At 40.2% G+C, this 15,271-nt stretch overlaps 1 protein-coding gene across 2 annotated transcripts; it reads right to left on the bottom strand.

Moving 5' to 3' along the window:
* Window positions 1–691: 691 nt before the first annotated feature.
* spata2l (spermatogenesis associated 2-like) lies at window positions 692–8,272 on the bottom strand. 2 transcript variants are annotated; one of them, XM_073070298.1, is made up of 3 exons: window positions 8,210–8,272; window positions 2,235–2,556; window positions 692–1,943 (listed from the first exon to the last, which is right to left on the bottom strand). In XM_073070298.1, the coding sequence occupies exons 2-3, from the start codon at window positions 2,541–2,543 to the stop codon at window positions 909–911; spliced, it is 1,344 nt and encodes a 447-aa protein (XP_072926399.1). In that variant the 5' UTR covers window positions 2,544–2,556; window positions 8,210–8,272; the 3' UTR covers window positions 692–908. The 2 variants fall into 2 exon arrangements, with proteins under 2 accessions (XP_072926399.1, XP_072926397.1); XM_073070296.1 differs by having other exon boundaries at window positions 8,009–8,247.
* Window positions 8,273–15,271: the final 6,999 nt, after the last annotated feature.

The raw sequence follows: 15,271 nt of genomic DNA, 5'->3' as shown, positions 1-15,271 counted from the left end.
TTGATGTCCTGATACTATTTTTAGTATGTGAAATTTAGATTAGTGCCAAAAACAGTACGCGCTGTTAAAATTTTGGTTGAGATGATAGGTGAAAAGATCTAATTTGGAGTCCAAAGAGTGAATATCGAAGTTCAGAACAGGTTCTTTTGAATCTGGGAAAGCACTAGTAGAATTACAGGAAAGAATGCAGGAAGGTTTCAGGAAAAGATGAGCAGTGGCAGCTTAAAAGACATTAGACAAGAGCAAGTATTAACAGAATTGTCAAAGATCCTCAGGTTTTATTGTGCAAACACAATGGGATCTGCTCGGTCTGATAAGGCTCAGAATGGGGGAAGAGCTACAAGCCGGCAACAGTGATGCCTCTGCCCTTCTCATTGTAAACCTTGGTAATGATCACAATTATGTCATCAGAAATATTATCTAGAAGTAATGACATTTTTAGTCCAATGGTATTTTTTCACTGATGCTTCAAAGTCAAATGTTTGCACATAATATTTCTTCGTTATTTTAACATTGTGCATATGATTATCGTATTAACGCACAGTTAACTGTTCACATTTGGGAAATTTAAGACAATCGACCTCAAAGGAGAACAGATGCAGATTTTCATTTCCTCCTCCGCAAGTTAACCAAATAGCCGATAATAAACATGTAAGATTTGACTGTGCAATTCGCCATAAGTATCAAGCACTTTCAGATTCAAACAGTTTAATGGAAAATGATAGGTATTTGAGTCTGCAGAGTACATTTGATCAAAGACAAAAACTCTTATATTATGAAAATATTACAAAATGTTTTCACAAGCAGTAATTTCTAAATGTTACACTATTTAACTGACCATTCACATAAATCACTTGTGTACACCCTATCGTTTTTACCCATAAACTTGTGTGGGCGTCCAAACACAATCAGGATCTTAACTTCTCTAGCAATGTGTCACATTTCTGACATGTTAGTATAGATTGGTAACCACAGTATGAACACTTACACATGCCACATTCACAACAAATGTATGTGGCTAATGCTTTACATGTCACACAGGCAAGACCTATTTTAAGTACGCCTGCATGCGATGACTGCGCCAAGTTACCGCATGCACCTTCAGCCTGCTGGGGATAAACAGAGTCTTCAGCTTTAAAAAATCTGACGACATGACCCGTGCAAGCTTTCATACTGTTACAGGAAATGGTATGAGCTGTACAACATGTATCACAACAGTAGCGAACTGATTCACCACTGTCAAGACAATTATGCTTTGAGTATTTTTTCAGATCCAAAACATTTCCAGCTGTATTGGGGTCACCAACAGATTTAAACTCAGCTGTGGTTTTATGGAGGTCTTGAGATTCCTCAAATTTATTGTCTTCAATATTCAAAGGAGGAATGTGCTCATTACCAAAGATTCTAGTAACATGCTTGCTGCAAGTTTCATCCTTATACTGGTCATTACTAGAAGGCCTGTACTCTACATTCATTGCCAAGGGGAACGTACTTCTATTATATTCATGCTGAGAAGGAGGATTGGTTTGATTATTTGCGCTAGGATTAGATCCTGAATCCATATAAATATCTTCTGCATTGGAGACAGATGCAAGTCTTCTTTGAAGTTGCTTTTCTCTCTGGGTCTCAGAAGCAGAACAGGTCCAGTTTAGCCTTTCCACACAGGTGTCAACACTGGTCATCAGTTTTCTTTGTAAAAGCAGTTCTTCTACTGAAACCTTACAGTAGCCAAGTTTTCCAACCACTTCTAACAAGATTTCACATTCAGTTCTTGCAACAAAGAAGTTAAACGCCAGACTTATCAATTGTGAAGCCTGTGGAAGATCCCCCACTTCAAGTTCAAGATTATCCTTTACCTGATAGCCCATTCTCTTAAAAATTCTTTCAAGGTCTTCATTGCAGATTGTAGGTTTTAGGTGGTACATATAGGCTCCTGAAAAAGTCTTTTTTAAAAAAGAGAAAAACATATGATTAAGATTTTGGACAAGGATGTTGAGGGTGATAGAGAGATGTAGAGGGGAGGACAACAGCAGAAAGTTGATCCAGTGGAGGTACTGTATTGTAAATTCATCACAATTAAAACTATGGACATTCTGGTTTGTACAAAGGTATTGCAACAGACAAAACATACTAGAAAATAATGCTTTTGTTGAACACTTAGAGCACTTAACTCTTCAAATTCTGTGTAAGCAGGACATCTCAGCCGGCAAAATAAAATTTATTAGCAGACTTACCTTTATTGTTTTGAATTCATTTCTCCATGGGTACTGAAAGAGGTTGGCAGCAGCCATTTCCAATAATTCAAAAGCCCCAATCAGCTTCTTGAAAATACTGGGGTAATTATGTGACCTTTGCAAGGATTTGGCAATAATTTCATGCACATCAACCCACAGTAAGGAGGCCAAATGTGCGCCACTTTTTATTAACCATTGTCTGATTTCTTCTTTCAATTTGTTATCGCGACAAATTCCATTGTGTCCCAAAGACGATTCTTCACAAACCTTCTTGTATTGTTCAAAATAACATTGTAGTTCAGTGGTCATTCTGAAAGAAAATCTAACACAATTTACTCTATTAGAGCACTTTTTAAGTACACAATTGTTTACATTAGGAATTTAAATGCATACATGGCCTAAACAGGACAATTAACAAGGAGAGAGATTTACTTTCCCACTTACAAGCGAAGATAATAATCACATGGGTTCATACTTAATATATATATTTGATTAAGAATTTGAGTCTTTATTACTGTTTTCTCCTTTAACCACTGTAGGGCAATTTATATTTTGAAGTACATTAAGATTGACGATTCCTTGCTGAGGGCAGCACAGTAGTGTAGGGGGTTAGCATAATTACAGTCCTAGCAACCCAGGTTCAATTCCCGCTGCTGACTGTAAGGAGCTTATATATTTGCCCTCTGACCGCGTGTGTTTCCTCCAGGTGCTCCCGGTTTCTTTCCACATCCCAACGACATACAGCTTAGTAGGTTGATTGTCATTTGGGTTGTATTTGAGCAGTGCAAGTTCATTAGGCTGGAGTGGCCTGTTACTGTGCTGACTCTCTAAGTAAAATAAAATTCAACTGTAATAGATGATTATTTTGCCCGTGTATTTCCAATCCAAAACTCAGCTACGTTGTAGCATAAGAGTGCATGCACTGTTAGAATATTACATGTGCTTACTGACAGTAGAGGAAAGACGACCATGGAAGGGAAGGGAAGGGGGAGGAGAACCAGAGGGAGGTAATGGGCAGGTAAGGAGATAAGGTGAGGGGGGGAAAACGGGAATGGGGAATGGTGAAGGAGGAGGAGGAGGGTGCAATTACTGGAAGTTTGAGAAATCGAAGCTCATGTCAGCAGGTTGGAGGCTACCTAAACGGAATACAAATTGTTGCTCCTCCAAGCTTCATTGTTGCAGTAGAGGAGGCCATGGACTGACATGTCGGAATGGGAATGGGAAGTAGAATTGAAATGGTGGCCACAGAGGGAGATACCACTTTTTGTGGCAGATGGAGCATAGGTGCTCGATGAAGCATTCTTCCACTCCACATTGGGTCTCACAATACAGGAGGCCACACTGGGAGCACTAGATGATCCCAAAAGACTCACATGTGATGTGTCGCCTCACCTGGAAGGATCGTTTGGGGCCCAGAATGGTAGAGAGGAAGGAGGTGTAGGGGCAGATGTGGCACTAGTTCTGCTTGCAAATGCAAGTACCAGGAGGGAAATCATTGGGGTGGGACAAGAGAACAAAGGAGTTGGGTAGTGAGTGATCCCTGCAGAAAGTGGGGGGGGGGGGGGGTTGGATATCCGGGTGGCGGGATCCCATTGGAGATGGCATAAGTAACGTGTTAAATGCCTTTTTACCACCCTGTCTAACCATGACAACATTTTCAACAAACTGAGCAATCGTACACCTAGGTCCCTCTGTCTTATTACACTTCCCCACCCCCCAACCAGGATGAAGCTGCTCAGTCATAGGAATCCGCATCTAACTGGGAGAGCAGATTTGGAGATGGCACTGGGAACCCAAATTTAGTGTTGGGGGGGGGGGGGGCACAAAGTAATTTGTCGATAAATGCCCAGAAGAACACACCACCTAATGAACCACCCAGTTGCCTCCCCTGTCATGCAGCTCTTGGAGTGTCGGTGTGTGGGCCCCACGTTAGTCCCACACTGGAGTGGAAGCAAGTCATCCTCACCCACAGCATCTGCCCAGGAGGAATGGGAGAGGGTACGTTAATACATTCACTAAATCACCTCGTCTTTTCAATTACTTTCAGTTTTAACAAACTGTGGCAACCTGCTGCAGAGTTGCCTGTTGTTTTTAATCATGTTGTTAAAAATGACTTCACTGATTAAGAGTCTGGAAATGATCACAAACATACAGGCCTGTTGAATTAGCTCTCCTGCTCTGAGCATCACAGGCTCGAGCATTTGGCACTTTACCGAAGGCTACAAGGCAGAACTGTTCCTCACCCTATTGCGTTAATTATTCAATTCTGTTCAATTAATTTTATTTAGAGATACAGCATAGTAACAGGTGCTTCAGGCCACCCAATTATTCCCATGCCACCAATTAATCGACTGATGCTTGAAACGTAGAAAGAGGCTGGGGTGCCTGGAGCAAACCCATGTGACCACAGGGACGACATACAAAGTCCTTACAGAGAGAGGTAGCATTAAACTAGGTCGCTCTAACTGTGGTAGTTTGTGCTGTGTGTCAAGGTCTCTTTGCAATTCATTGCCGCCTATTCAACAAGGCTCCTTAATTTAGTGCCATCAGCAAACTTGCTAATCCTCCGAAATACATTCATATCCAAACAATTTACATACACAAGAAATGCAGAGGTTCCAACAATGACCCCTGAGGTTCCCCACTAGTCACAGACATCCTTCAACCATCACCCTCTGCTTCCTCTCATTGAGAGAACCTGAACCTAGCTTGCTGGCTCCACCCAATTGCATGTAACCTAACCCTTCAGATTAACCTTCCATTTGCCTCACTAAAGTTCATCTAGGCAACAATTGCTACCCCACCTTCGTCAGACATGACCTCTCATGCACAAAACTGTACTTCATCAAGTCCTTAACTGACCAAGCAACGGCAGGTCCAGTCTGCCAAAATTCCCTCCAGTAACTTCTCCACAACTGAAGTCAGGCTCACCGGCCTGTAGGTCCCCTATCTGTTCTTGCTGCCCTTCTTGAACAATGAATAACATTAGCCACCCTCCAGTTTTCTGGAAGTTCACATGTGGCTAATGACAAAACAAACATCTTGACAAGGTCCTCTTGTGATTTCCTTCCTGAAAGGTCTAGGGTGCACTCGTTCAGGCACTGGGGAGTTGCTCACCTTAAAGTGCAAATACGTCCCTAAGAAGCACACAATCCAAAACCTCACTACTTATCACCCTCATTTCTTTGGAATCCATGATTTTCCCCTCAGTAAACACTGGAGAAATAGACATTAATCTCTACTATCTTCAGGAGCTCCACACACTGGTGGCTCTGATAGCCTTTAATAGACTTAGTCTCTCCTTGGTAACCCTTTTACTGCTAACATAACTGAATAACCTCTTGACATTATCTTCAACCCTGCCTGCCAAATCAGCTTCATACCTTCTTTTTGTCTTTCCAGTTGTTCTTAATTCTTTACAACTCACTAAGGGATCTAGTCATACCCAGCTGCCTAACCACAACATACACTTCCTCCTTTTTTCTGACCTGAGCCGTGTTTTATTTTGTTAGCCAAGGATGCTTCAGCTGGTTGTATCTACCCTTCACTCAGACAGGAACACATCACCCAGTCAACCCCAGCCAGATTCTGCCTGATGCTCTCAAAGATATTCCTGCTCTAGCTCAGGACTTTAACCTATGAATCTACTCTATCTTTTTCTGTAACTATTCTAAAATTAATAGAATTATGGTCACTGGACTTCAGTTACGTGGCCACCCCATTTCCTAAAAGAAGGGCGTCTGTACCTCCCTCTGCAACCGGATCCTTGACTTCCTCATCGGGAGACCACTGCCAGGGAGGATCAGAAATAACATCTCCTTCTCACTGGTGTACCTCAGGAATGCGTGCTTAGCCCACTGCTCCACTTTGTCTACATCTACGACCGTGCAGCTCCTGACAACTATTGTTGAAGAATTTCAGACGGTGACAATGACAGGAGTGAGATAGACAAGCTGGCTGAATGGTGATGCAACAACAATTTTGCACTCAGTGTCAACAAGGCCAGCAATTGATTATTGACTTCAGATAGGGGATGTCAAGGGAAGACCCACCAGTCATCAGTGAGGGATCAGCAGTCAGCAATTTCAAGTTCCTGGGTGTCAGCATCTTGAAGATCTACTCTGGGCCCAACATATTGCATGCCAGTGGCTATACTTCATTAGGAGTCTGAGGAGATTTGGTATGTCACCAAAGATCTGAGAAAATTTCTCCAGATATACCGTGGAGAGCATTCTAACAGGTTGCATCACTATCTGCTATGGAGAAGACACTGCACAGGATCAGAAAAAGCTGCCAAATGCTGTAAACTCAGACAGCTCCATCACGGGTACTCGGCTCCCCAGCATCAAGGACATCTTCAAAAGACAGCACCCATCGCTAATGACCCCCATCACTCACATGCCCTCTTCTCATTATTACCATCAACATATCAGGAACAGCTTTCTCCTCTCTGCCATCAAGCTCCTGAATGGACAATAAACTCAGGAACGTTAACACAATATTTTCCCTCTTTTTGTTTAATTGTTTATATAATATTCTTATTGCAATTTATAGTCTTTCTTACAACGTATTGCTGCAGCAAACAAATTTCACAACGTCTGCCAGTGATAGTAAACCTGATTCTGATGTTCTTAGATCTGCACTTTGCACTCTGGGTGTTCTGGTCTATACTGAGGAAACTGAAATCTCTCACTTGCACTACCCTGCTATTCTCACAACTACCTGCAATTGTCTAACATGTCTGCTCAAGCTCCCGCTGACAATTGGGGGAGGGGCGTTTAAAATAGAGCTCTACCAAGTGTCTTTATTCAGAGATAAAGTAACACCAAATTTAACAATGTGCAAAGAAAAATTAAACTGACACATCATGACTCTTGCTCATAAAGACTGCTGAAGATACCAATCCATCACGATAATGATCACATCCACTAAACACCTTCACCAGCCTTTGCACTCCAGAACAACGGAGTTAGAAACGCAATTACCATAAGGCAGAGGTAAATGAAGATTCAAACTCCTGATACACCAATTTGTAAACGTCAAGATGTTTGTTATTACTCAAGATCGTCATTGATAGTGTGGTCAATAAAGTGATTTAAAGATAAATTGTATCTTAATAGAGCGCAATTGACGTCACTTTTCACTGCATGAAGTGGCAAAATTACTTTGGAGACACCCGACGCTATGACTGAGAGACTTCTGTTTTGCCGGGATTTAGAACGAGTCAAATCCCAGAGCGAATCCAGTCTCCAGCACGGGAGAAGGATGTTCCCTGTTCTATGCTGGGCTCGAAAAGTCACACAAAAATTAATAAACAGTCAAAAATTCAAAAAAGTCAGAAAACTTTTGAACAAGTTATATTTTAGTACTTTTGAATGGCGGGGATGGAGGAGGAAACTAATTCTCAAGTGTCAAATTTATTTGCCGCGAAAAAGTATAAGAGCTTTATTTTGGACAACCACGGGGCAGCCAGATGGAAACTCTTTATAACCTACAGCTCCAGCTATGATAGGTTTAAGTTTACCTTTTGGGTACAGATATTGAAAACGGCTTTTACACCGCGGGTGCCTTTATATCAATTTCACTACTGTCCCAAGTACGGTGGCTGTCGCGATTATGACTGCTTTCCCAAACGACACGATGAACGGACGGAACTGAAATCGAAAGTCTTAATTTTCCGTCCTCAACATTAAGCATTGAAATTAACCTCACTTCCCGAGTTTTCGTTCACTTTTAGTGAGTTAGAAATGTCAACAACTATCAATAATCCATACCCCTCGAATGTTGAACAACTTCTCCAGGCACGAAGATGAGAAGCTTGATATCGATCTTCTGCCACTGAACGGTTCTTTTAAACTCGCCTACCAGTGACCACCTTAAGTTCTAGCCTCGTCTTAAGATAAAGAAATCCCCAAAAAGTACTTCGGAACGACACATAAATATAAAAGATAATAATCTAAACACACACAACTCACTGTCAGCAAAAACTGCGAAGTTGCTTTTCCCTCTAGGGCTCGTGACGAACATAAGCCCGGCCTCCCGCACGTTACTGGTGCATGGGAATGATTGGCATCTCACGTCCGCAATCAGGCGCTGAGGGAGAAACGTGTGCTACCTTGGACCGAAATCAATGATATCCTTATCAAACTTGAACTTAAAGTCACTATATTTACTGAGAACAATGGACTATACAGAAATAGTTATACAGAAACAATGTTATTTCTGTATACATTGATAGTACAGATGGCACAGATGGTATAATGTCCTCAACTCTATAGCTTCTAATCTGATCCCTTTTGACCTCCTCTCTCATTTTTACCTTTTACTTTACTTTATTGTCACCAAACAATCAATATTAGATCGTACAATCATCACAGTGATATTTGTTTCTGCCCTCCACGCTCCCTGAAGTACAAATCAAAGTAAATATAATAAAAATTTAAATTATAAATCATAATTAGAAAATAGAAAAGGGAAAGTAAGGTAGTGCAAGTCAGGTCCGGATATTTGGAAGGTACGGCCCAGATCTGGGTCGGGATCCGTTCAGCAGTCTTATCACAGTTGGAAAGAAGCTGTTCCCAAATCTAGCCGTACAAATCTTCATGCTCCTGAACCTTCTCCCGGAGGGAAGTGGGACAAAAAGTGTGTTGGCTGGGTGGGTCTTGTCCTTGATTATCCTGGCAGCACTGCTCCGACAGCGTGTGGTGTAAAGTGAGTCCAAGGATGGAAGATTGGTTTGTGTGATGTGCTGGGCTATGTTCACGATCTTCTGCAGCTTCTTCCAGTCTTGGACAGGACAACTTCCATACCAGGTTGTGATGCACCCTAGAAGAATGCTTCCTACGGTGCACCTATAAAAATTAATGAGGGTTTTAGGGGACAGGCCAAATTTCTTCAGCTTTCTCAGGAAGTAAAGGCGCTGGTGGGCCTTCTTGGCAGTGGACTCTGCTTGGTTAGACCAAGTAGGGTCATTTGTGATATTCGCCCCGAGGAACTTAAAGCTTTTGACCTGTTCCACCTGCACACTACTGATGTAGATGGGGTCATGCAGTTTGCTACTCCTTCTGAAGTCAACAACCAATTTCTTCGTCTTGCTGATATTGAGGGATAGGTTATTGTCTTCGCACCATGCCACCAGGTTCTTAATTTCCTCTCTGTATTCAGACTCATCATTACCCAAGATACGGCCTACAATTGTGGTGTCATTAGCAAACTTATATATTAAGTTCGTTGGAAACTTCGATGGTTACCTATTGAGTAACCTACCACCTTCGCTTCCAGAACTCCTTGTGATATCAAGTTCTACACTCCCCACACTCTTTGGGAATTTTCCTATTAGATTTCTTGGTGATTATCTCATATTAAACAAAGTACTCTTCTCACCAATGGTAACATTCTCCTTGTGTCTGTCCTACCAACGTCATCATTTTAAAAACCTCTTATCAAGTCATCCCTCTGTTTTGTTCATAAGTGAAAAAAGACCTACCGGTAGTCTGTTCATCCTTTTCTGATGTGTGACTCTGAACGCTGAATCTTGATCCTTGTAGACCTTTCCAGCTTCTCACACTATAAATCATCTTTAAAGGATGGTTGCATGATTTTAACCTTTTCTATGTTTTTTCTTTAATAAGGCCACAAGAAGGAACATAAGTAGGCCATTTGGCCTGTTGCACCTGCTTTGCTATTCATGGCTGGGCAACTTTACTTATGTCCAGTTTCCTGCTCTATTCCCATAGCTATTGAACTTATTACTAATTTTCAAAGAATCAATCACTGGAGGTTTGAAGAATGAGAGGGGATACAATGAAATTTATTGTATCACATATGTAACATCCACTGTGTGAGAAAATTCAAAGTTCAACTCAAAGTAAATATATTACCAAATTATGTTTATGTCACCATCTACTGCCCAGAACACAATCTGTGCGGATTGGTGATAACGTCTCCTCCTTGCTGATGATCAACACTGGTGCATCTCAAGGGTGTGTGCTTAGCCCACTGCTCTACTCTGTGCATGACTGTGCGTGACTCTACCTATGACTGTGCGGTTAGGCATAGCTCAAATATCATCTATAAATTTGCTGGGCGTCAAGATCTCTGAGGACCTAACCTGGTCCCAACATATTGATGGAGTCATAAAGAAGGCAACACAGCAACTATACCTCATTAGGAGTTTGAAGAGATTTAGTGTGCCAACAAATACACTCAAAAACTTCTGTAGATGTACCATGGAGAGCATTCTGACAGGCTGCATCACTGTCTGGTATGGAGGGGCTACTGTACAGGACCGAAAGAAGCTGCAGAGGGTTGTAAATTTAGTCAGCTCCACCTTGGGCTCTAGCCTACAAAGTACCCAGGACATCTTTAGGAAGTGGAGTCTCATAAAGGCAGCGTCCATTATTAAGGACCTCCAACACCCAGGGCATGTCCTTTTCTCACTGTTACCATCAGGTAGGAGATACAGAAGCCTGAAGGCACACACTCAGCGATTCAGGAACAGTTTCTTCCCCTCTGCCATCCGACTCCTAAATGGACATTGAACCCATGAACACTACCTCCTTTTTAAAATATATATTATTTCTGTTTTAGCACAATTTTTAATCTGTTCAATATACGTGTACTGTAATTGATGTATTTCATTATTTATTATTATTATCTTTCTTCTATATTATGTTTTGCATTGAACTGCTGCTGCTAAGTTAACAAATTTCATGACACATGCCAGTGATAATAAACCTGATTCTGAGATTCACTTTCTTGTGGGCATTTACAATAGAAATACAATAGAATAAATAAAAACTACACACTAACAAAGATGGGCAAATAACCAATGTGCAAAAGAAGACAAACTGTGCAAGTAGAAAATAATAATAATAATATCTACATTGTGACATACTGTGCAGATTTAACAGCATGGCTCCAAAATAGTCACTCATTAACAGAAACCCCAAACTGAGTATTGAAATGAGAACGCCAATACGGTAGGAAGATTAAGAACCAAAATTGAAACCTTAAGAGCAGAAACAGACCACCTAATGAAGTACAAAATGGATAATCCAAGTAAGAAAGTTAAGAGAAAAGCTGAAGAAACACTTGGGAAATATAAGGTCCACTCAAGCCGCAGTCAGCTTAACAAAAGCATTGTAGAATTTATAGATACACTCTTTGTATACATGCTGCATACAAAGCCAGAGCAAATAGATATATGAAATGCACAAGACGAAGAAAACAGAATTATCACAAAATGCTGCAGGAACTCAGCAGGCCAAGCAGCATCTACGGAAAAGGGTACAATCGACATTTCGGCACAGTTTTGCGTGTGTTGCTCAGATTTCCAGTACCTGCAGATTTTCTCTAGTTGGTGAAACAGAATTATCAGTTCAGGAACAATATAAAAGGTTTTTACAGGACAATGAAACTAAATTCGACACACCAAAGTGTTGGCAACCATAGCACGGAATTAATAACAAACAGAGATAATGAACTTTCGGTCTGTTGTCTGGTCAAACAGGGTGACATACATCAAGAAGCAAGCTGGATTGGGGAGGAAAAAGAACACACGCATGATTGAAAAAATACAAACACCTGAAGTTACGACGATATGGAGAAAGAGGTTATAATAATACCCACAACAGGAAAAGTACTGAAAGTGATAATACTCATAACTATTGGGATAAAAATTTACTTCTCTTTATCTATACCTATTAATGCAAATCAACAATTTTCTTTAAAATCCTGAAAAAGTGTCTGAATTTTTGATAAAAGTTAAAATATATTTCTTGCTGGCTGGTGGCATAGTGGCATCAGCGCTGGACCTCGGGGCGAGAGGTCCCGAGTTCGAATCCGGCTGGCTCCCTTGCATGCTCCTCATCCGTGCCTGGGTTGAGTGTCGAGCTAGCAAATCGACCTTGTAAAATACACACACACATCTCTTGCCTAAAGGAGAATCACAAATGACCTCTCAAAATACCGTCGTATTACTTATTTACAAATGATATATAAAATTGTAACATCATACATCTCACAAGTAATCATCACTCACTTAGACAGCCGTGATATACTTATTGAAGGTCGGGAAGAATACCATAAGGATATGACAGGATGTAAAGAACAACTGATATGTACTCTGTAATTCTAAATCAAGCCTGACAGAAAAGCAGAAATCTTTCACGTTGTTATATTGACAACCAAAAAGCATTTGATCTTGTCACACAATCATGGTTAATAGAAGTTCTTAATAAATATAAACTACATCCAATACTTCTGAAATTCCAACAACTTCATATGAAACTTTGGTGTACAATGATCATCCTATCTATTAACAACCAAAAAAGAATAGCCACCATTATCAAACTAAACGGAGGCATTTTGCAGAGTGACTCTATAAGTCCACCATGGTTTTGTCTAGCTTTAAACCCGATTTCTAATTTACTGATTGGGATGAAAATAGGGTATCAAGTCAGAAACAACCATACAAATAATACCTTGACATACTTTCTATACATGGATGATTTGAAATTATATGCTCCTTCATCAGTAAAGCTAAAGCAATTAATTCAAATAATAGAACTATTTTCTAAAGATATAAACATGAATTTTGGACTAGACAAGTCCAGAACATTAAACACAAAGACAGGTGCAATAAAGCTAGTAGAATTTAAAACAGAGCAGCAGGATCCAATACAACCAATAGATGAATATGAAACATAAATATCTGGGAACAAACAAGAGAAAATATGCAGATGCTGGAATCCAATCATAAACACTAGTATTGTTGCTTAAGTATCTGGGATATCAACAAGCAAAGAAATAGACCATGGTGCAATAAAAAGAAAACTTATGACAGAATTTATTTCAAGGCTTAAGAAATTTGCCAAAAAGAACTCAATAATAAAACTATAATAAAGGCAATGTTTATTTGGTATACCCTTATTAATATATCCTTTCAGCATAATATCTTGGTCCAAAACCAGTCTGGAAAATTTACAAAGAAAAAAAGAACTGAAATGATAGGTTTTAGGAAACACTATGCATACTCGAACACACTTAGCCTAACACCATCTAGCACAGAAGGAGGAAGAGGAATAGCACACATTGAAAATTTACACAACAGTCAGGTTATAGTTCTAAGGATATACTTCCATCAACGAAAACAGATTTCAGCACTCCGTGTGAGCATATGCAATTCTGGTAAGAAGGACGAACCACTAAACCTAAATGAAAGCACAAGGCTGAAAAATGAAGACATTATCACTACTGAAGAAAAAGTGAACCAATGGAAGAGCATGACCCTCCATGGAAGACACCCTCACGATCTGAGCAGACTTAATGTCAAACGCCTGGCTCAGAGTTGGAGACCTCTTCCCAGAAACAGAAGGATTCCTTCTGGCAATTCAGGTCGAGATGGTTAAATCAAAAGATGATCAAAAACACATAATAGGAGACCAACAAATTCGAGATGATAAATGTAGAAAATGCTGAGAAAAAAACCCAGAAACAATTCAACACATTGCAGAATCCTGTAGCAATTTAACACAATCTGATTACTTGCACAGCCACAATCAAGTGGCAAATTTCATTCATCAAAATATTGCTTCAAAACACAAACTCTTAAATGAAATCATGCCTTACTATAAATACAAGCCTGGTCTAACTTTAGAAGTCAGAATACCACAAATTATATTATGACCAATTAAATATTACAAATAGGGCAATCCATAATAACCATCCAGATACAGGATACACAAGAACAATTTATTTACTAGATATAGCAATTCCAAATACACATAACACAGAAATCCACAAGAGAGAACACCAGAAATATGCTGAATTAAAAGAGGAAATTGAAAGACTTTGGAACATGAACAAGGTATATATTGTCCCGATAGTAATATCTACAACTGGTATTATCCCAAAGTGACTACACAATAGCATTAAACAACTAGGACTACACAGTAATACATGTAAGTCTTCAGAAAGCCACAATACTAAACACCACTAGAATAGTCTGAAAGTTCTTAGCAATTGACATATGAGTGTGCTTCGCTGTGCCTGTACCTTAGGTTTCTCCAGCTTGAGCTGAGAACAATAATAATAACAATAATTTTGATAACCACCATTATCAAAGTAAACTGAGGCATTTCCCAAGGTGACTGTCTAAGTCCACTATGGTTCTGTCGAGCTTTGAACCCACTCTCTAATTTACTGAATTGGATATCAAATCAGAAACAATGAAATGAACTATACTTTAGCACACCTTCTGGATGATTTAGATAGATAGATAGATACTTTATTCATCCCCATGGAGAAATTCAACTTTTTTCCAATGTCCCATACACTTGTTGTAGCAAAACTAATTACATACAATACTTAACTCAGTAAAAAAATATGATATACATCTAAATCACTATCTCAAAAAGCATTAATAATAGCTTTTAAAAAGTTCTTAAGTCCTGGCGGTAGAATTGTAAAGCCTAATGGCATTGGGGAGTATTGACCTCTTCATCCTGTCTGAGGAGCATTGCATCGATAGTAACCTGTCGCTGAAACTGCTTCTCTGTCTCTGGATGGTGCTATGTAGAGGATGTTCAGAGTTATCCATAATTGACCATAGCCTACTCAGCGCCCTTCGCTCAGCTACCGATGTTAAACTCTCCAGTACTTTGCCCACGACAGAGCCCGCCTTCCTTACCAGCTTATTAAGACGTGAGGCGTCCCTCTTCTTAATGCTTCCTCCCCAACACGCCACCACAAAGAAGAGGGCGCTCTCCACAACTGACCTATAGAACATCTTCAGCATCTCACTACAGACATTGAATGACGCCAACCTTCTTAGGAAGTACAGTCGACTCTGTGCCTTCCTGCACAAGGCATCTGTGTTGGCAGTCCAGTCTAGCTTCTCGTCTAACTGTACTCCCAGATACTTGTAGGTCTTAACCTGCTCCACACATTCTCCATTAATGATCACTGGCTCCATATGAGGCCTAGATCTCGTAAAGTCCACCACCATCTCCTTGGTCTTGGTGATATTGAGACGC

This window comes from Hemitrygon akajei, chromosome 17, assembly GCF_048418815.1.
Source record: "Hemitrygon akajei chromosome 17, sHemAka1.3, whole genome shotgun sequence".
Classification (NCBI taxonomy): domain Eukaryota; kingdom Metazoa; phylum Chordata; class Chondrichthyes; order Myliobatiformes; family Dasyatidae; genus Hemitrygon; species Hemitrygon akajei.
Note: the sequence above shows the minus strand (reverse complement) of the source record. Positions and strands in the feature narration are given on the sequence as shown.